The sequence below is a fragment of the Trichosurus vulpecula genome, chromosome 3 (genome assembly GCF_011100635.1).
Source record: "Trichosurus vulpecula isolate mTriVul1 chromosome 3, mTriVul1.pri, whole genome shotgun sequence".
In the NCBI taxonomy this organism is placed as follows: Eukaryota; Metazoa; Chordata; class Mammalia; order Diprotodontia; family Phalangeridae; genus Trichosurus; species Trichosurus vulpecula.
Window position 1 is genome coordinate 112,418,534 of NC_050575.1, and position 23,824 is coordinate 112,442,357.

General features: G+C 38.2%; 1 protein-coding gene across 1 annotated transcript in view; it reads right to left on the bottom strand.

Annotated features, from left to right (window-relative positions):
• Window positions 1-23,599, bottom strand: part of MAPRE1 (microtubule associated protein RP/EB family member 1) — a 33,496-nt gene extending 9,897 nt beyond the window's left edge. Inside the window, exons 1-5 of the mRNA XM_036750612.1 lie at window positions 23,440-23,599; window positions 17,733-17,856; window positions 8,015-8,160; window positions 4,831-5,038; window positions 3,039-3,160 (exon numbers count right to left, since the gene is read on the bottom strand). Of these exons, the coding sequence (XP_036606507.1) occupies window positions 3,039-3,160; window positions 4,831-5,038; window positions 8,015-8,160; window positions 17,733-17,853 (597 nt within the window). The 5' untranslated portion in view covers window positions 17,854-17,856; window positions 23,440-23,599. The remainder of the gene's footprint in view (window positions 1-3,038; window positions 3,161-4,830; window positions 5,039-8,014; window positions 8,161-17,732; window positions 17,857-23,439) is intronic.
• Between the last annotated feature and the right edge of the window lie 225 nt (window positions 23,600-23,824).

Sequence of the window (23,824 nt, forward strand, 5' to 3'; positions counted from 1 at the left end):
GGGTATCTTATTCCACAGGAAAGTAAAAGGAAGGGGATAAAAAAGGAGGGGGATGATAAAAGGGAGGGCAGATGGGACAGGAGGTAATCAAAAGCAAACACTTTTGAAAAGGGACAGGGTGAAAGGAGAAAACTGAATAAAGGAGGACAGGATAGGATGGAAGGAAATATAGTTAGCCTTTCACAACATGAGTATGGTGGAAGTGTTTTACATAATGATGCATGTGTGGCCTATGTTGAATTGCTTGCCTTCCTAGAGAGGGTGGGTGGGAAGGGAAGAGGGGAGAGAATTTGGAACTCAAAGTTTTAAAAGCAGATGCTTAAAAAAAAGTTTTTTGCATACAACTGGGAAACAAGATATATAGGGAATGGGGCATAGAAATCTATCCTGCCCTACAAGAAAGTAAGGGGGAAAGGGATGGGGGGGAGTAGGGTGAAAGAAGGGAGGGCTAACTGGGGAAGGAGGCAATCAGAATATATACCATCTTGGAATGGGGGGAGGGTAGAAATGGGGAGAAAATTTGAAACTCGAAATCTTGTGGAAATCAATACTGAAAACTAAAATATTAAATAAAAATGATAAAATAAAAAGAGAATGTAGGTGTCATTAAATAAAAAGAAATGCCAGATATGAAGAATTCAGAGAAGCAAGGTTTATATGAACCTATGGTTACACATTGGATCACACCACTGAACACAAGTGTTCCACTTCCTTAACGAGAAACTCTGACATTCCTCTATCCAACAATTGCTTCCTATAATTTCATCTCTTTATAGACCTCACCCTTCCTAAATCCATTCTTTCAAGCCAATTACCCCTGCTCTTATTTCACTTTCCTCCCTCTCCAATCTCGACCCCATAGTTAGCCAATTCAATTTTACAATGTCGCCATTTAAGTCTTGAAAAACCGCAGCTCCAGATTATTCCGAACATCCACCACCTACACTCCTACACACATGCTAGAGGAAGTCACTCAACCATGCTGACCGGGTACATTATAAATTCATGTTATCCAACTTCAACTGGACTTTCATTACAGCAAGGCAATCCTTTTATTCCTCCATAATTTGATTCCCTATCTCACTCTCTCCAAAACTTGTTATCAATGCTTCTCTTCTTGCAAGCCCCACAAATCTCCTGCCCAACCCCACCCAACCCCCACTTACTTTACTGAGGCAGTTGAGGTTATTCTCCCCTTCTCCTCTTCCCTTCTCTCCCTTTCTCATTTCAAAACACCCTGCCATCTTCCCCCACTCTCTCTTCCTTTCTTCCAGGTTCAGCAAAGAAGTGGTCCTCCTCCTTACCAAAGCCAACCTGTCCATATATGTCCTTGGATCTATTCTTTCCCACTTTTTCCAGCAGACTGCAATCTCAATCACCTCCCTCTCCCTCTCTAATCCTTAGTATCTCTCCATCTACTGGTTCATTCCCCTACTACCTTCAAACAAGACCAGGTCTCTTTCATTCTTTAAAAAAAAAAAAAAAAACCTTTCCAAGGCCCCTACCATCCTGTCAAGCTGCTGCCCTTTATCTATTCTTTTCTCAACCAAACTCCTAGGAAAAAAAGTTGTTTACACTCACTGCCTCCACTTCCTCTCTCCTCACTCACTACTCAACCCTTTTCAATCTGGTTTCTGACCACCCTAGATCAAAACTGCTCCCTCCAAAGTTACCAATGATCTCAAAATTGCCAAATATGATGATCTTTTCTTAATCTTTTTCATTCTTGACTTCTCTGCTCCATCTACCAATGCTGACCATCCTTTCCTCCTGAATACTCTCCTGTCTAGACTTTCGTTATCTTACTCTCCTAATTTTTCTCTTTCTGTCTAATTTTCAGTCTCCTTTGCTGGTTTGTCATCCATATCACAAACCCTAACTGTAGGTATTTCCCAAAGCTTTGTTCCAAGCCCCCTACTCTCCATTCTCTACATTCTTTTTTGGTGACCTCATCAGTTCCTATGGATTTAAACATCATCTTTATGTCAATGACTGAGAGAGATAAAAGATAAAGAGATAGCTCCAACCCCAATCTCACCTCCAAGCTTCAATTCCATATCACCATTTGCCTACTAAACATTTCAAACTGGATGTCCCAGAGACACCTCAAAATTTATGTCCAAAATAGAAGTCCTTACCCCCAAAACCCACCCCCATCTTCCAAATTTCCCTGTATCTAGCAAATGCACCATCTTTCTTTCCCTTAGGTGAACAATCTCTCAGCATTATCCCCAATTCTTCACTTTAATTCACATATCTAATCAGCTGCCAACATCTCTTGCACCTGACCCTTTCTCTCTACTCAGACAGCTACCATTTTCATTAAGACCCATCACTTCTTGCCCAGATTACTGCAACACTGTCCTAAGTAGTTTCCTTGCCTCATCTCTCCTCGCTCCTATCTATTCTACTCACTGCTACCAGTGTTTTCCTTAAGCACAGATCATACCATGAGCCTCCTCTACTCAATCAACTCCAGTGGCTCCCAATTGTGTTTAGGACCAAATGCAAACTCTTCTGTACAGGTGTAAAGCTTCACAACCTTTAAGGGTTGATTTATTCATTTTATGTATATGCCCAGAGCCTAGCACAAGACCTGGCACATTGTAGGTGCTTAAATATTTAAAGAAGGATTGAAGTGAGGCAGAGTGCATAAATAGAACTAGTAAAGCAATATATCTAATGATTATAAAACAACATAAATGGGAAAAATAAAACTGAATCCTGTGTAGTTATGATAACCAAGACATTTGATCCTGGAGAAGAGTTGAGAAAATGCTTCTCTTTCCTTTCTTTGCAGAGATCAGGAACTAGGAATGTAGAATATTATATAAACTGTCACACCTGGCTAATGTGCAGACTGATTTTGCTGAACTACTTGTCATAAGACATGCCTGGGGGGTGGGGGACCACACAGAGGAAAGGGAAGAACAGATCCAGAAATTATGGTGATATAAAAAGGTATCAATAAAAACAAAATTTTTTTCCCTTAAATAAAAAAAAAATAAGTAGTAAGTTTGGGTTTAGAAGGTACCGACCTGTTGGATTAATTCTGCTGACTCATCATCTCCATTTCCCATACCTGGATTCTTTCTGACCATGCCAGGGCCTGTCTTGGAAGGTGCCGTAGTTCTCTGTGTAGAAATGGGCCTCTGTGGAGCTGAGCAAAAATTTAACTTTTAAATGGAATAATGGAAGAAAAAGATAGTCAAAACAATATCAAGCGGGGGAGGAGTGGTATGATGGTAACCAATTCATTGATACAGGTACTCGGGAAACAAAACTCATAGCATCAAGAAAGTTTCTCCCAGATGGAAATGAGTGTAATGACCTCTCTGCTGAAAGTAATTCTTTTCTTGTAGAATATTCATCATTAGGATAAAAGAAGCAGTCACCTGAAACTATACCATAGGATCTATAGCTGGAAAGGACCTTGGAAATCTCATCTAGTCCAAACTCCTCATTTTGTAAGGTACATATAAGTCAAAGTGGCCAGACCACAGTCCCAGTGATAATGGCAAAATCAGCATCTGAATACAGGCTCTTCTACTTCAAATCCACTGCTCTCATCACTCCTCTACCCTGCTTCTCCCAAGTATAAGGCATCTATGTGTGTGCTTTAAACAACCACTAAATCAACTGTACAAATTAGAAATAGTTCCAGAGAATTAAGACAACCCTGCCCAATGGAGAGCATTGCAACAATTCTAGAAGCATCGCACGCAAAGGACTGATTTCAGTTATCCTGCCAAAATTCTAAATTAGCCTCTGGTTCATAATCAGTCTCTAACATGGTTGGGGTATATTAATTTCCTAACGCTGAGAACATGAAGTCTTGAGCCTACAAAGCTGAGGATCAGAAATTGGAATTGGATCAGAACTGGACTTCGCCCAGGAATAAATACCAAGGAGGCTCAGCTTGAGGAACCAGATGGACTCTAGCTTTACCATCTTTTAACTGCAATACAAAATAATATAACCAGCTCTTGAGTTACATCAAAAGGACTCCTTGTTAAAATAGCTATATGAAGTTCAAAGATCATTCTAAAACCCTTGTCCATCAATAATTTCTTTCCCATTCTCCTCAAACTTTTTAATGAAGTTTGACAGCTTTACCAAATCTCCTAATTTGACTACTCCCTACTCTCGCTATATTGCTGGTTCTTTGTGAAGGCACCAAAAGCAATAAATATAGTCAATAACAAAATAAACGATCAGATTATCTGACATACATCATGAAAGTAACTGCATACAAATTCTGCATATTATCTAAGGTAATGTCAATTTAGAAGAATCCAGTTTCTTCCTTTATATAAGACTGCTTGATCAGACCTAAAAATAGGTGGTCATTACCCTATAACAGTTAGACTTAAACTTAGGACAAGAGGTAAGTACTTTTCAAAATCCACAATAAGCAAATTTGTTTTCCTTTAGTTGCTTTACCTACTATATACTTAGCCTGATAAGCTAGATTTTTTTTTCTTCCAAGTTACCATCTGAGAATTACTGGAATATTAAAGGAGTAGGTTAACTTGTAAAACTTCCTATTCTCCCAATCATGAGCATAAGAACACAAAATAATTTTAAGGAACAAGGAACAGTTTGAAACCCTTCTTGACCAAACCAGTCTTATTTGGAGTCCCGCCTAGAGATGAGAAGAGTTGCCATGATGACAACTTCAGAGCCTTTACTATCTGCAAAGGAGTTATAAACCTGAACTAAAGAACCTCATTTTATAAGAGACATACCAAAGGTCAGTGAAGCACAGTAGCTTTGCTGCCTCAAAGCAGCAGTATGTAGGCCAGTTTTTGTTTAGAACACTTCCCTCACCTGCACCACTGGAACCAAGAGGTTTTTTTGGCTTATTCAAAACTGGAGTCATGAGGGAGGGGGCTACTGCTGTTTCTTGGCCTTGTCGAGCTGCTACAGGGTCATAGTCTTTCCCATCATAGTTTGCATCAAAAAATTTCTTGAACCATTGAACAAATTCAAAATTGTCCTGAAATTTTCCTTTCACTAATTTGTCCACAGGAATTATCTAAGGAAAAGAAAAAAAATAGTTTAGTCCAAAATCAGAGACACTGGGCAACTCCAAGCTAAAGAATCAGTACATGGAATCTATAAAGAAAAAAAGTTCTAAGAGACAAGAACTGTTTATCTCTATATGACTATAAAGCTGGCTTTGTAAAACCGTTTTCCCAGGGAAAAGAGGCAGTCAGCTTGTAAAATTTAGATTATGCTTATAAAAATGAAGGAATAAACAGAATCAGAAATCAAAAATGAATATGAAATTTAATGAAATGAAACCACATTTAAGTTCTCATCTGTTAAATTCCCACAAGAGGGGGAACTATGATACTTATGTGTTTTCTTGTATCTAACATTTATAATACTCATCAGCTTTAAGTAACATCTATAAAAAAACAAGTCAAATAAACCTATTACAGCAAATCTATTCTTCCCTCTTGAATTCCAGAATACCCTTCCTGAACCCATTGGAGCAACCAGGTGGGAAGCAAAACATGATTTTTCATACCACATAAAGTAGGAATTACCAACTACCAGCCTTCTAGAGAGATGGACCACCACCTTACCATCTGGCCTGCTACTATTACCTCCAGACCTGGGCACTGTTATCAGACCTGCTGATACAAAGGACCTCACCACTGCCCTTACAACTTCTAGGCTATTCCATTTGCCTTTGAGCTGAATGGCCTCTTTTTTTATGTATTATCTCCCAATTAGAATGTGAGCAATTAGAATGGGCCTACTTGGGTTCTTTCTACTTGCATCAGTGCTTCACACTCTGCTGAGAACACAGTAAACATTTAATAAATGTGCTTACAGTTATTCATTCATTACAGGAGTTAAGGGTTACAGCCCTAACATTACAAAACAAGCCATTTATCACAAAAGTCAAATCCAACTAAACAAACTTAAGTACAGGTTATTTCATTAAGCTGGAATCTGATGATCAAAAACTGCTTGAAATAAGTAGTGCCACTGCTGGAGTTAATTAATTTTTTTGCCACATAAAAGAATTTTCTGGAATCTCAAAGCTGACAGGAACCTCAAAGGTCATTTATTCCAGCAACTGCTAGAAGTGTCCCCTCTATGGCATTCTTAAGTGTTCACCTAGTTTTTTCTTTAAATACCTTCAAGGACAGAGAACACATTACCTATCAAGGGCCATTTCATTGTTGGACAGCTCTAAATATTAGCAGTTCCTTCTTTATATCAAAAAAGGTATATTCCCTGTTATCTTTCACCCACTGGTCCTGGTCCTACCCTACATCTGAAAGCATCAGAAATTTTAAGACCATAAACTTGTCCCCTCTGAGTTTTCTTTCAATGGCTTAAACATTGTTTTTATATGTAATAAACTGAAATCTGACCCATATCTGAACTGGAGGCAAGTTGTTAATTTAAAATAATTTTTCTTCTTCCTTCCCAGCAACTAATTGGTATCCCCACTATGTAGATGCTTAATTTATATTGTCTGTCAAAATGAAGACTTCAAATTTATAAAATAGATAATGGTTTTATAAAAGGAATTACCATAAGATTGTTTAAAAAGGTAGGCTTCCCTGGCATGTTTAAAATGTTATTCAATTTACAAAAACTAAATAAAATTTACATTCAACTTTGGGGGTAACTCACCCCATCTTCTCTACCTTCTGTTTCCATATGTGAATATCACCTCACTGGTTCAAATCCTATCCATCCTCCAAGGTACAATTCAAATGAAAGCTCCTCCATGTCATCTTCCCCATTTGCCAGCCTGAAGTAATCTAACTTCTCCTCTAATCATCAATAGTATTTGTACTACCCTTATTGCACTTACCTGTAACACAGACAGAATGTAGTATCTGTATGTGTGCTTTAGTTCTCCTACTAGACAGTAAACTTCTTGAAACCAAGAATTATATTCATCTTTGTAGAAGAAAGAACAATGCTATAGTTGATTAACAGTAAACACTCACTATTTTCACTCTACTTAGTGATTACTGAATGAATAAACCTATTAAATAAGAGAAAGATAGATACTCCTTCTAGAAAGCCTACAAGAAGGGATTTTTATCCTGGATACCAGAAACTTGGATTTTTGCTGGGTTGTTTTTTGTATTTTGATAATTGTATTTCAACATATAGTTTCCTTTGTCATCCCATGTATTTTACTTTCTGCACTTAAAAACATTATTCTGAGGAGTCCATAGATTTCACCAGACTGCTATGAAACCTATGATTTAGAGATACATCACAGTGAATCAAGAGCCAGCCTTGTAGTCATCCTCCCTGAGACTTACCAGCTTTGTAACCAGAGGCAGGTCACTTAGCCTCTGAGGACCCTAGGCAATTCTCTAACACTAAGTTACAGACTTGCCAATATGCATTAACGGAGGGAGTTTCCATATGGGAAACTGATGATATCACAGGTTAGGACCATAAAAAATAATGCACCTAGCAGAATCTGTTTCTGACAGACTTAAATATACTAGCAAGAAAGTAGTCTGCATGTGCACTTTATTCTATGGAAGCTATTACTCCAAATGATTGTCTTAAGGTTCCCTGGTCTCTCTCACCTTTCAGAAAAGCATCTACAGCAGCAGGGATGAGGAAAATAACATATACAACAGCTAGGCTGCCTTTTCTAACATTCCCAGAACCAATATGACACATCTAACTTAAGTAAAATGGGAGTCTGCCAGATTTGCGGACAATCTCATAATGAAAAGCAAAAATTTTTTAATATCACAATGAATTTTGTGGATTTGTTGAATTAAACGTTTGCAAATTTCACTTCTGGGATGAATACTTACAATGAAGTAGATAAACCCATTTTGAAAATAATAATGGACCTTGGCAGCAAGAGAAATTGTGACCTTATAAATTTTTCTACATTTCCATAGCTAGCTAACCTCAGCCAAGTCCATAGATTAATATTTGTACTGGACTGTGCTAATAAAAACAACAAGCACACACTCAAAGGAAAGGCTATATAATTCCAACTTACTTTGTCAACACCCATTCTCTTAAAACCTGCTTGTAGGATCTTGAAGTTCTGAATGTATTCATGTTCCAGTTTTGCTTGAAACTTCACTTTCTTTAGAGCAATGGAACCAGGGAAAAGCATGTCCATAAACTGACAATAGGCAGCACCTGACCCAAAAGAAGAGTGCATTCACTCAGTCATGTCAATCACTTGATGAAGCTTATAAAATTTTAAAAGTTCAAAGGAATCTTATTAGAGGTTACTAAATAGCAGCTTCTCTTTAATGCATTCCCCTCCCAATAAATAATAGTTTCAACAAACTGATCTCTCAGCTTCTTTGTGAGTCCTTTCACTGATGTGCAGCTCACTACCTGATAACACAGCCCATTTTATTTTTGGACCATACTCCTAGGTGGAAAGTTCTTCCTTAAATTCATCTAAAATTTGCCTCTGTGAAGATTTCATGGATGAATTTTAATTTTCCCACTGAAGGCACATCACAAAAGAAAGCCTGGACAAAGTTTCCCTCACAGTACAGGAAAACTGAGTTTCTTCCACAATCAGATGTGTTAACTTACTAACTTCTTGTTGCAAGGCTTACACCAAGTAGAATATGGAAATAAAATCCAAAGGGAAAATAAAAAGCAGGTTAGTGAAGGAAATAAGTACCAAGTAGACAAATTAAAAGTTTATTAAAAAGAACATTCCTAACAGAAGGCTAAAAGAATAAAAAGTATTAGAAACCATGAACCAACTATCCCACTGCTTTTACCTTGGAAAGAACAATGACACAAAACAAAAAGATTTCAGTGAGAAGGGTGATCTCTGGAAATGAGTTAGAGATCAAGAAACAGAAAGTAAAGAAATGTTGTGAGAAGGGAAGTCACAGAAAGCAAAAGTACAATTCTATTTAAGGTTTTCACGGCATAAGGAACACAGTAAAAGCTATCTTCATTCTCCTTTTTGGAAATAATGTCGTTGTTCAGTCATTTCAGTTATATCTGACTCTTTGGGACCCCTTGTGGGGTTTTCTTGACAAAGACACTGGAGTGGTGTGCCATTTCTTTTTTCAGCTCATTTTACAGATGAGGAAACTGAGACAAACAAGGTTGCTCAGGGTCACACAGCCAGTAAGTGTCTGAGGTCAGATTTGAACTTAAGATGAGTCATTCTGACCCCAGGGCTGGCACTCTACCCACTGGACCACCTAGCTGCCCTTTGAAAATAATAATAAAAATAACAGTAGCAGCTAGCATTTAGATAGTGCATACTTTGTTCCAGGTACTGTGCTTTACAAATATTATGCAAATATGAGGCAACTAGGTGGTGCAGTGAATAGAGTGCTAGGCCTGAAATCAGAAAGATCTAAATTCAAATCAGCCATCGGACACTTACTAGCTGTATGACCCTGGGAAAGTCACTTAAGCTCTGTTTGCCTCAGTTTCCTCCACTGTAATATGGGGATAATAATAGCCTCTCCTTCCCAGGGCTGTTGTGAGGCTCAAATAATAATTGTACATCACTGAGCACAGTGCTTGGCACGTAGTAAGTACTATATAAATGCTAGATATTATTATCTTCACTTCATTTGATCCTCGACAATCCTGCGAAGTAGGTGCCATTATTATCCTCATTTTACAGTTAAGGAAATTGAGGTAAAGTGACTTGCCCAGGGTCATCAAACTAGTTAAGTGTCTGAGGTCGAATATGAATTCAGGTCTTCCTGACTGCAGGCCCAGGGCTCTCTGTGCTGTTCCACCTAGTTTCCCCTCTAAATGAACAGCTCATAATCTAAATCAGAAATTCTAAATCTATTGCCTGAAGAGTGAGATCAGTGATGTTCCTTCTGTACAAAAACGCTGAGAACCACTGAAACAAACCATGAGGAAAGGCAAGGAAAGGAATAAGCATTTATATAGTGCACACTACGTGCCAGGCATTGTGCTAAGCACTTTATAAATATTAATCTCATTGGATCCTCACAACAAATCCTGAGAGGTAGGTGCTATTTTATTACTCCCACTTTACAGTTGAGGAAACTAAAGCAAACAGAAATTAAGTGACTTGCCCAGGGCCACAGAGCCAGTAAGTGTATGAGGGCAAATTTGAACCAGGTCTTCCTTACTCCAGGCCCAGTGTTCTATCCACTGCTCCACCTAGCTGCCTCCAAAAAACCATACTGGGAAAGCATCTACCATAGGCAAAGTACATGAGAACCTAAGAACACAAAAGGAGGGGTCAAAAAACAGACAAATCACATTTTTGGACTATTAAAATTACAGTATCAGTATAAAATTACAGTATACAGTATCAGTACAAATGTACAAAGAGAACATAAACTGAAATAAAATTAACATGTAGAGGCACTTATAAATGACAGCACAATATTCTCAAATACGTTTCAGTTATTCCATTAGTTTTTAAAAACTATATACATATGTATGTATGTATGCATGTATAAATTAATTCATGGTCCAAGTATAGTTTACAAAACTACAAAACATACAAAACTAAAATAACCAAGAAATCATATTGTAAGTTATCAGAAAACAACTGCTTAAAGAAACAGGGAGTAAAATGTTAGTCTTAGAAGTCATCTAGTCCAATACTCATTGTAATGAAAAAACTCAGACCTTAAAATGTTATGAAATCTCAATTACATAGCACCTAAGTGGAAGCACCAGGATTACAAAACTCATGTCTCCAGACTTCTAGTACAATATGCTTTCTGATACCAGTGGTTCCCAAGCTGTTTAAATATGAGGATTCCTATTTAACTTTACAAAAATTTCTCAACCATCTCTTCCAATGATAGTGGCTGTTGGTTATATTTTTATATATATATATAAAATTATTATTATTATTATATATATTACTATTTATATATGATATATATTATTTCTGTTGGTTGAGAAAATACATGACAAAAAAAGAAAAACAATCAGCAATACTTTAAAATGTATGTGGATTTTATAACAGTATTTATGCCTATCGAAAATATCAACATATACAAATGCATGACATTTATTCAATCTGCAAAATGGCATGGTTATACACATGAATGCACAATCCCTTTGAGATAACTCCAGTCAACAGATTGTAAACCACTGAACTAACCCACACTGTTTAACCCTTTTAAGATGGAAATTGTTAACAAGTTCCATGAAGCAAGTGAAACTGGAGCTGGTCAATCCTTAAAGGATGAACAGAATTCAGATAAAGAGGTCATTCCAGTAAGAAATAAAAACGTGAACAAAAACATCAAGACAAGTACTATATCCAGAGAGATCTGCCTAAACGAAGTTTTACTTCCCACTGTTTTTGGCAAAGTAAGGTGCAGCCAAGTTGTGGAGAGCCTTCAAAGTTAAACAAAGGAATCTGACCCTGATGAAGCTGGCACTCAAGTCACTATAGATTCTTCAAGAGTGAGTAACATGGTGAGAGCAGAATTTTAAGAAAACTTTTAATACCATTATCTAATGAGAATATAGAGAGGAAAAGACTCAAAAGATGGAGACTACCTGAAGGATTTTTCAGTAATCCAGATGTGGAAAATGAATAAATGAATTAAAGTACTACCAGTGAAAATGGAAACAAAATGATAGGAGAGACTTCAAAAGAATTATTGACAAGACTAAATATGTGAAATAAAAGAGAAGGAAGAAAAAAATAACTAAGATTTCTAGCCTGGAAAACAGAAAAGGGAAAGCAAGGGAGAACAAGTTAGGGGAGATGTTGTTAAGATTTTGATATATTTAATTTATGATGACTGAAGGGGAGGGGCGATCACACGGAGTTGGAATTACAAGGCAGGATACCAGATTAAAGGTCGGAAATACTCTTGGTACTCACCCCTCAAAAAAGAATAAAAAGATCCAGGTCTATGATTTCATTAGTTCGTGTGGGGACTTCCAATATAAGAGTTCTTTCCATCAAGACAGATCTGTAACTTATGGTTTGGAGAGATGCACTGAGGTTAAACAACTTGCCCTTGGTCACAGAGCTAGCATCCAAAGCAGTACGTGAATTCTGACTACGAGATCAGACCTCTATGCATAAAGTCAGACAGCCTTTTTACTATCAACAATGCAATTCTAACAAAAAGGAAATTAATACATGAACAAAAATAGGATTGACTCCCTAAGGTTTGATATAACAAAGTCGAGTCTTCTTCTGAAATTAGCAGGTGAAACCAAAGGTCCCAGATCTGCCTAGAGATAACAATTTCTTACATGACACATGGTCATAAAGTAAACCAGATCTTGTTGCTAATCAACTGGGGAAGAGCTAGAAATTTTCCAGAATCATCAAAGTAAAGAAGAATTAATGGAGGTAGAAGACCAAGATCTATAAAAAGCAACAAGAAATCAGCATCTAAAATTCGGTGCCAGGTAGATACGATTTTGTACAGGATCACTTTCATCCTTCCTTATGTATATACACACAAACACATATATACATACATATGTATATATGTATATATAAACATGTACACACATACAAACACATGTACACACACATATATAGACATGTGTGTGCGTGTGTGTATGTGTGTATAAACATACACTTTTGTTTATGGTTAACTAGGTCTGGAATAAAACAAGTAAGTAAACCTTGGTGTCAGAAATCAATTTTCTAGTACCTATCCTTTGTCCTTCAAATTCCTCACAAAAATCCATTTCATTAACAGGATTTTCTGATGACACTCTCTAAAATATCACAACTGGGAAACTGGGATGTAAAAAATGAATACTAAACCTGCCAACTATGTTACTGCAATTCGTCTTCTCCTCCCTCCCTCTTCATAATCTTATCTGGTTAGAAGAAATGAGTAGAAGCTATCTTATGTTCATTGGTGCTTTCAGAGAGGCCTCCCTCTGAACCAACCAGAGCTGAGTTTAGGTTTAAGTGCTGTCAACACTCAAATGCTTAACTCGCCAACAAAAACCACAAAAGGACACCTGTCATTCATGTTTTTCTTTTCAATAGAGGAGTCTATACCTAGTACTGATAGCTTTTGTTTGGGGGGGAAGAATCTAGTTTCCTTGAATTTATACTTATCTTTGAAATGTTAAAGATATATGGCTGTGATTCAACAGTGATATCACCTAGGCAACGTAATGACAATTTAGATTTAAAGATCTTTTCTACCCATTAATAAGCCAGGTAACCTGCTTACATCACAGGAAGCCTAAGTCACATGTAGTGGGAGGAGCTTGCTGAGAAGAAAAGGAAAGTGTGCCACAGGAAATGCTCAGAGAGAGAGCAGTTAGGAGAAAGCAGAGGTAATGGCTGTGCTGTGAGTGTATCTGTGGGAAGGCCCCAGCAGGGGAGCAAGAAGGTTATGAGATGGCAAGGCTCCATGATGTGATATTGTGTTTTAAGTTCCTTGCTGTTATGATAAAGTGGGCTTACTGGTTTTGGGAGTTGCTTGCTGCTTGGATGGGATGGACTTATTGGTTATGGGACCCAGTCATCTGATGTCTAAATAAATGTTCTGCTTCTTCAACCTTCTATACAGAGAGTCTCTTATATTTTGTGATACAGAACCACATAGCCATTTTGACAATTATCATCTATATTATGATTATTGCCTTGCTAATATAGGCACTAGAAAGGCTTCAATTCACTAGTTTTCCCTATTATTTCACTTATGCCTATTTATAGGCAACCTACCAGTTCTTTAGCAGAATCCCTTCTTTTGGGGAAACACTGTGTCTCATCACTGTATGGTACCATACTAGCAGGGATCTAATTTTCTAAAAATTACTATAAAATACCACAAAACTTTTCTAAGCATTCCAAAATGGAGAATATACCTAAGCCTTCATAAAGTGAAATGACTACTTATAAATTAATTGAAGTCTGTTTAGAAACTTCAATTGAGGGCATAAATGTTAACGCTTTGCATTTACACAAAATTTCCATTTTAAACATGGTCAAAAGAAGTGTTAGAATGATTAGCAATTTTCATATACTTCGCTAAATATACTAAAATGTACTCCTACCCAGGACAAGACTGGCAGACCTAGTCTCCATATTTTTTCTAAAGTATGATCCTTTTTGAAACTCAACAATCCTAAGAATTAAGTAGATCAGGTATTAGTATTTTCATTTTACAGAGGAGAGAACAGAGGTGCAGAGCAACAATGTTAACAGCCCACAGCCACACAGCTAGGCAGGTTCACAAACCAAACCTGAACCCAGGACTCTAAATTCCTGGGGTGCAGTATGCTACCCTATACTACTACTACTGCTATGTGCTACAAATTTCACTACCCAAAAATCAGCTTACAACCAAGTTTTCCACATTTCATTTTCAATTTGCAAACCTTTTTTTTTTTTAACAAAATTAAAGTTACACCATTTTTATAATATCAGTCTCAGCTCTATATTTCAGTAAGTATTTGGGCACCTTAAAAGGGTATCACAGCAATATAACGTACCTACATGTACAGACATATGGCATAATATGGTATACATATAGTATAAGAGATACAGTCCTAGACTTGGAGTCAGGAAAACCTGGGTTCAAATCCCACCTGAGACACTTAATAGGTCTGCTGTCTAACCCTGGGCAAGTCACTCAACCTCTCTAGGCTTCAGGTTTTCTAATCTGTAAAGTGAGAGGATTGTACTTGATGGCCTTTAAAGACTTCTCTGGCTCCAAATCTATGATCCTATAACAGGGCTAGTTTTAGTCAATATATTTTAAGTAGCCTGAGTTTCCAAAAAAAACCACTATGATCCTAAAAGGCCAATATGCTAGCCATTTAATTGTTTCTTGGGACTGGAGAGGTGTGAAATGGGGGGGGGGGGGGGGGGAAGGGGGTGGCACAGTGGATAGAGCACCTGAGTTCAAATCCAACCTCAGACACTTACTAGCTCTGTGATCCTGAGGAAGTCACCTAACCCAGTTTGCTTCAGTTCCTCATCTGTAAAATGAGCTGAAGAAAATGGCAAACCACTCCAGTATCTCTGCCAAAAAAAAAACCCAAACAGGGCCATAAGGTGTCAAATACAACTGAAATGACTGAACAACACCTGGGATTGGAAATCTACCCTTCAAGGATCTCCAAGGTCCCTTTGAATACTGTCTATGAATGGAAAAAACCACTTTAGTTCTTCACCTGTAGAACTTGAGATTAAACCTTATAAGGATAGTAACAGGATCAACTAATGAACGAAGCACAAGTGCTACAGACAATATTGATGCCCTCAGAAAATAACTATTCACTACAAAGATATTTTCAAAATAGTTAAAGAGATGCAGTTAAAGATTATCACTAAGTTTCAAAAGAATTGTAAGCTGTTATATATTATATTGAAAATTGAAAATCACTAATAAAAGAAATATAAATCCAAAAAACAACTCTTGAGGTTTCATTGTTCACCTAGTAAATTGGTAAAAATGACAAAATACAGAAATAGCCAATATTGGAGGGGCTTTAGAAAAACAGGAAGAGCTGTGACTTGGTCTAATCATTCTTGAAGACAATTTGGAAATATGTTTTTAAAAGTGACTACACTGTACATATCCTTTGACCCAGAGATTCCACTGGTAGGCAAATACCTTAATTATAAAAACGTACCATATATATCAAAAAACTCATAGCAGCACATTTTCTTGGAAATAAAGAACCAGAAAACAAGCAGATTCTCATCTAGTGGGAAATGACTAAACAAACTGTGGCAAATGAATGTAGAGGCACTTAGATGGCATGGTGGATATAGAATGGCGGGGTCAGGAAGTGGCCTCAGGCGCTTGTGCTAGTTCTGTGACCCTGGACAAGTCATTTACCTCCTGTCTGCCTCAGTTTCCTAATCTGTAAAATGTGGACAATAATAGCATACAACTTGCAGGATTATTGTGAGGATCAAATGAGATAACATATAAATGGCTTTGCAAATCTTAAAGTACTATATAAATGCTAGTGACGATGATGAAGAATGCAAAGAAATATTACTACTTCATAAGCAATACTGATTATGAAGAATACAAGGCGGCATAGGAAGACTTTTTGAACTAAGGCAAAGTAAAGTAAAACAGGAAAACAATACCAACAATGACCAAAACAATGTAAACAAATAGAACAAAAAAAAATTAAAAGAATGCTGTGTAATTGTACAAGCTTGGCCCGGAAAAAGAGCTAAGAAAATCTTCCTACTTCCCTTCATTATAAGGACAAGGAACTATGGCAACAACATACTACATATATTATAAAATGTATTCAACATTGCCCCCTCCTTTTTTTTTTTTAAATCTTTGTTACAAGAAATAGATCGCTGGGTCAAGGAAGAGGGAAAGACATGTTCTGAAATGAAAGTGATAGAAAAACAGAAGACATCAATTTTAAAAACAGAAATAAAGGGAGATACATATTTGAAAAGACAGTCCCTGCTCATGACTTGGCCGTAACAATGTAATAGAAATAGATAAAAATTAAGTAACTATAGTGCATTGAGGAGAATAAAGCTAGGGAAAAACTCTTCTGCAGGGTTCACAGTGGAAGAAGCTTTGAAGAAATGTGAAGTTTAAAGATGAAACTGCAGATACCTCTCTGAAAGCCAACAAAAGGAATGATCTGGCTATAGGAATATAGCACCTAAGGTATAATTGAATCTAGGAGATATTTGTAATGAACTTAAGAAATAGAAACTAATGTTTTCAACATATTACCTAGATCTACAGGTGTATGGACTAACTAACCATAACTCTTGCTAATATCTCAACTGTTCCATAATAAGCAAAATAAATTGTGTCAGAATTTACAGCATACTAGGAAATTCATTTCATAGCACTAACAAAATGAAGCATATGATAAATCAAATTTTATTCAATGTTTTATATAGCCTTGACTAAAAACAACCTACAGTTCTTGAAGGCATGTAGTCTAGATGTCTCTCTAAGCTGAAGGATCTATCAAGGATTTTCTATATATGGTAGGAAAGTGAACATCTTCAAACTTAAGGACATCAGCCTACTTAAACCAAACATTCGAGGTGGGAAAGGGATTAAAGAGTTTTAAGTTTTGATTCTCCACTCCATAGCATGAAGGTAATATAATGGGAAAAAAGGATACCTACAACTTATTTTATATCTCATATGCACTAGGGCCTTTAATGTTATGACACTGATACTTTCTATACCACGGACAGGCCTAAACTCAAACTTCTAAAAAAGAAGGTTATTAAACCCCTTCTAAAAAAGATGATTATTAAACCCCTTCATATGCTTAAATGGGATTCTGATATTATCCCTGAGCTCCTTTAACCAAAAAAGAGGAACATTTGAACTTCAGAGTTTGAATTAATGTAAAACTACAACAGAGCACAATTAGTCAACTTTGAATAAAATAAATACAAAAAATTTTAAATGACTTATTTTATTTGGGAAGTCAAATAGTATAGTCTTGGAATGAGACTGCTACAGTCTTGGGGACAATGTACAATCACCACCAAGACTAACTAACAGTCTATGTAGGAAACAAATTTCAGAGGTTATGTCTGAAGAGAAACTCTAACAGAAGTTGGGAAAAAAATCACAGCATCATAGGTTTACAGTTGGAAAGTACTCATAACAGGATGTTTAACACTTGATCGAGCTACTATAACAAAAAGCATCTTTATTGCGTGCTGAATTTTGAAGACAAATACCAAATTGAGGCACTTGCTCCATACTAGTCAATCTAAGATTTGTTCATGGTCTACAAGATGATTACATTAATGTCTCTCTTACCTGAACATAAGTGTTCAATCTTTGTCAAAGTCAACTGCAGAGATTCATTGATCCAGGCCAGCATATCATGTCGACTCAAATTATCACTAGTTACTGAAGTTGAATACACGTTAACTGCCATCTTCTATAATATGGGGAGGAAAAAGAAAGTTTCACAATATGGTAAACATATTTGTCAGAAAATTTGCTGGAAAATGGTCCACAACGTGGCTTGCACACAATAAGGGCTGACTAAACCAGGGGTGGGGAACCTTCTTCAGCCTCAAGGCCACATGTGGCCTTCTAGGTCCTTGCGTGCAGCCTTTTGACTGAGTTCAAATTTTACAAAACAAATCCTTTTATTAAGGGGATTTGCTCTGTGAAGCTTGGATTCAGTTAAAGGGCCACCCTTGAGGACCTAGAGGGCCACATGTGGCCTTGAGGCCACAGGTTCCCACCCCTGGACATAAACATTCAATTGAGACCTTGATAATACGGTCCCAATGAACAACTAGCTTTGCATTACTTCTTAAGAGTTCAACCAGAAAGTCCAGATTCCTATTACCCATGTATAACTAATACCCAGCATGAGAATCATAGACTCACAAATTTAGAGCTGTTATGTAGTACAAATTCCTTATTTTACAAAAGAAGAAACTGAGACCCAGAAAGACAAAGTATTGCTCAATTTCACACAAGTAATAGGTGGCAAAGCTGTAATTTGAACCCAGGTATTCTGACATCAAAAAGAACTATATTACCACTCTACCCTTATGCCTCAAAATGCCTTTTTATAACCTGAAATGAATCACACAGGGCCAATCAATTTGAGGGAGATACATTTTGATATGGTCAATTTAAAACTGAACTTCCAACAGACAATGAAGAAAAGGGTTATTAAAGGTTTCATGAATTGAAACAGGCTAACATACGAAAATATCAAACTATTCTACTCAAATAGTAACAACCTAAAGAAAATTGTCATCCAAAAAAAGCAAAAAGGACCTATTTGTACAAAAACATTTATGGCAGCTCTTTTTGTAGGAGCTAAGAATTGGAAATCGAAGAGATGCCCATCAATTGGAGAATGGCTAAACAAGCTGTGCTATATAATTATAATGAAATATTACTGTGCTATAAGAAATGACAAGCAAGATAATTTCAGAAAAACCTAGAAAGACTTACATGAACCGATGCATAGTGAAGTGAACAAAACCAGGAGAACACTGTACAGAGTAACAGCAATATTGCTCAACAAAGTACAATGAATGACTTAGCTATTCTCAGCAATACAGTGATCCAAGACAAACCCAAATACTATCAAGCCTCTAGAGAAAGAATTGATATCTACTGAATACAGACTGAAGCATGCTATTTTCCACTTTCGTTTTTTTCTTTTATTCTGTCTTTTGTAGAAAATAACTAATATGGAAATATTTTACATAACTGCACATGTATAACCTATATCTGATTGCTTAACATCTCAGGGAGGGGGGAGGGAAAGGAGGAAGGGAGGAATAGAATATGGAACTCAAAACTAAATAAAAATGCTAAAAAAAAATGGGAAAAAAAAAAGAAAAGAAAATGTCAATCTAGGCTCTAATGACATCTATACAACTAAAGACCTAAAATACTATGACCATATCAACATTATCTAAACAGAGTATCACCAACATGAGCACTTACTAAGCACTCAACCAAAGTGCTACTTATTATGGCAAGGAAGCAACCCTAGGTTTTTGTAGGTTATATCACTGTAGCGTAAGTTATTAAGTTGAACAATCCTGGAAAAGCCTTGTGTATAGTTTTTGGAATAGAATGCATATGCTTCCTGAGTATAGACCTTCTTAAAGAAGTACAGAAAGACTGATCACCAGTAGGCTGGCCACCAAGTGATGTGTTTTTTGGCCAAAACAACCCTTGGTAAGCAAGTTTAATTTAGAATATTCAAACTATGATGGTGACTGTCCTTTAAGTATCACCTACATGTAAACAATATGGTGTGTTGGCAAGTTAATTAGAGCTAGTCACTCAACAGTCACCATAGAGATGGCAATTATAAACCGGAACAGAATCTGAAACGTCAATTTCTGAAAATAAATTATTTTAGAAGCAACTCGGTGTCATATAAATATTGAATATAGAGTTGAAATGCCTGGATTTAATCTTGCCTTAGATACTTAATAGCTGTGTGATCACAGACAACCCACTTAACCTCTCCAGAGCCTCAATTTCCTTATCTATAAAACAGACATGATTGTATTTATACTACCTACCTTCCTGGGTATCCTTGAGGGAAGACTTTTTATACCTTCAAACATACTAGAAATGTTACTAACTTATTATTTTGAATTTTTATTACTGTTATTATAATTAAAAATAGTCATTTTCCTCCTCAATAATGCAAGTTGTCATTCCATGATAAAACTAATTAACAGAGAAACAATTCAGATAAGGAGTACAAAGGTGAAGAAAAACTTGTGAATAGCTAAAAGTTCTTCTCACAGCACATATTACTGCTTTTTTACATTTACCACATGCCATTTCATATTAGGCTTATCTTTGTCCACATCTGATCTCTTAGTAGTCAGCAAGTGCCTTAGGCCTAGCATACACTGGAAAAACTCAAAAAAGACACTTAGCAAGTATTTATCTATTTAATGTTGAACTCAGAAAGGAAAATCCCATGTCTTGGCTTACAAAGCCAACCCTGATCAAAACCCATACTGTATCTCAAGTGTATGTTTGAACAAAAGTCAAAAATTGCCAGGTACATAGGAATATGAAGCACACTTCATAGGTTTATGAGGAGATATAAATGAAAAGGAAGCCACAGTCTTTAGCCTGGGGAAGAATATACTCTTATTTGCATAGCTCAAGTGTGCAACATGTGTGATTCATAATATGTGTCATGAAAGCTTAAAATCTAAGCAGATGGAGTCCTTGTCATATCCAATCTGTCTAATATGCAATTGAGTATATTTTCAATAGCCTTCCATCTTCTTCTGATTTTAAATCCTTTCATTGGTAGTACAGTAATTACGTAATTAAGTCATTCAGTACAGAATAGACAACCACTAAATGTATATCATATCTCTTGTATAGACAAATTCAATAAATATTCAAGTATTCTATCAATATCCTAAATATGCTGGAGAGAATGTGATTGATGACCTGGATTTCTGCCCTGCCTTTGCCAGCTACAGGACTTTGTCATTTCTATGAGATTCACTTTCTTTAACTGTAAAGTGGGGACAACAAAAGTGCTTTCCTAAAAAGAGACAGGTAGTTTAAGTATTAATATCCTTATTTTACAATAGAAAAATTTACAAAAGGCAGTACAGTAGAATGAGTGCTGTAGCTTAGTCAGAGAACCTAAGTTTAAAGTCCAGCTGTGTCACCTTTGAGACCATGAGCAAGTCACTTCACTTTTTTGTGTCTGTTTCCTGTCTGTAAAACAAAAGGGGTCAAGATTATTCTGAGGTTTATTCAGCTCGAAATCTGTAATTCTAGGAACAACCCTGTGAGGTAAGTAATACAAATACTATCCCTGCTTTACAAAGAGAGACACACAGCCTCAGAGATGCTAAGTGATTTGTCCAGGGTTACATAGCAATTAAGGTTTTAAGAGTGAGCAAAACTTGAAACTAGCTCTTTTGACTCCAAGATCAGTAATCTCTTCCACTATATGATGTTTACTTATACCCGAAGATAATCAAAGACCAAATGGTATGGCTATGAAAATTCTTCTTTACCTCTAAAATGTAGCATAGCTATGAGGACCTAGTCCCTCAAATCCAGATACTCCCTCACAAGTAATTCCGAAAATTTGTCCTCCCTGGGATAGTCCCTATTCAGCCCCTACAGAGTACAAGTCCAACCTATTACATGACTTCCTCAACCACCCCCTGACACTTATCCCAAGTCTCAAAGCTGCCATGTAGCTGAAAAGGCAGTGTGACAATACGGAGTCAGGGCACCTTGGGAAAATAATATCTGATTCTCACCACCAGTGTCATCTTGGTCAAGTCCCTTATACTCCCTGGCTTCCATTTTTCTCATCTGCAAAATGAGCTGGTTGGTTTACCAGGAGTTCTTAACTTTTTGTGTTTCATGGACCATGGACCCTGCCTCTGGCAGTCTGATGAAGGCAGAATATGGACTCTTTCTCAGACTGTTTTTAAACATATAAAATAGTTATCCTAGTAATCCTTTACCAAGGAAACCAATTGTATTGAAACATCTATATCTATCTACATATGTATCTCTCTCTATACATACATACATACATACATACACACACACCTTCAAACAACTTCAAGAATTCCAGGTTAAGAATCTCTACACGAGATCATCTCTTAAGTCCCTTCCACTTTAAAATCCTGTGTGCCCATCAGCACAGCCCCTCCCCCCACAAGTAATTCCAACCATTTAGCCTCCGGGGCAGTCGGTCCCTACCCACCCAAGTCTAGCTCAGCAAAATAGGATCCTGTCTCTGGCTTCCTGTTCCTGCCTTAACCTCCAGTAGTGATCCCCCATATCCCAACAAATAAACTCCCTTTCACCAAGACAACAGCCTGCCATCTCTTGAATATGTAACTGGGCCTGCAAACTCAGAGGCAACAATATGAAGTCAGGTAAAAATGCTAATAAAGAGCTCAGTGTCGAGGGCTGAGGTTGTGATAGTCCCCCTGTACAACGTCCTGGCAAGACTACATCTAAAGTTTGGTGTTCAGTCCCATGTGCCACATTTTAAGAAGAGTATTGATAAGCTAGAGAATATTGAGAAGGCTGGTCATGGATCATGAGCTCATGCCAAAAGAGACTCAAGTGCAGAAAATGTGGATCGCTGGCCTTGGAGAACAATTGGGGAAGCCACAAAAACTGCGTTCCCACATCTGAAAAACTGCAAGTTTGATCCCAGCGGGCAGAATTTGGGACAATCGCTGGTACAAGTGGCTGAGGCAGATTCAGGATTCAAACAAGAAACCACTTCCCAGCAACTGAAACAACCTAAATATGGAAAGGGCTGCCTCCGCAGGCGGTGGCTTCTCCTTCCCCAATTGTCTTCAAGGCGAGGCTGGATATGTAACAGAGGGTACGTCTGACCAGGTACGGCCTCTGAGGCCATTCCAACGCTGATACTCGGTGATTCTAATTCCCATCATTTGACCTACACAGCTCATCAGCACATGCTTCCTACAGTTATGCCTCAGAGATTTCCTGCAGGGAAAATCCCTTCCCTTATTCCCCTCCCATCCTTCCCCCACCCCTTTCCCCGCCATTTCCCCATCTCTCAAAGCCATTCTGCTCCGGCTATTGGCACCCACCCCACTTCTACACAACCCATCCCAACCCTCTACCCCCGAATACATCTATTCCTCCCCACTCTCCTTCCCTCCGAAAATGCCCCCTCCTTACACCCCTGGCACACCGCAGTGCGACCCCAACTTCCGGCCAAGGGATCTTCCTCACCTTCATCCCCTCCCCATTCACGCTCCCCGCACAGACACCCCCTGCGCAGGCGCACGCGCACTCGCAGGGTCACGGCCCAACCCCTCCCCCACTTCCCCCTTCACTGGCACCTCCGGCGGAGCCGCCCGGAGCCCCCACAGGCCGCGGCTCCCGCCTTCTCCAGCTCCCGCTCCGCAACCCAGGCACCCGCCCTCCTGGGTTTCCGCCGCCCGGGCCGCGCCCCCAACCCGGGTCCCCGTCACCCACTCCTCACCGGCTTCTCGAGGCGCCGCGTCTCCTATCTCGCCGGCCCCCCAGTTCCGTCTAGGTCTTGTTCAAACCGCCCGACCCCGCCCGCGCGATGACCTTATACGCACCCCTCCTTTCCCCGACGCCGCGACGTAGCAGTGCGTCACCCCGCCCGGCCGGCTTCTGGGAGGGGAAGAAGGAGGAAAGGAAGAAAAAGAGCCACTGAGGGGGGCGGAGCCTACGGGCTCTCCGAGCCGAAGCAAGGGCGCAGGGGGAGGGAAAAAGGCCGGGGCGCGATGAAGACACGTGGCCCATAGCAGCCAATGAGATCCCGAGCTCGGTGCAGCCGCGGACCAGCCCAGAGTTCTCACCCTGGAGCACAAGGTGTGGCTCTGACCGCTGAGTCAAAG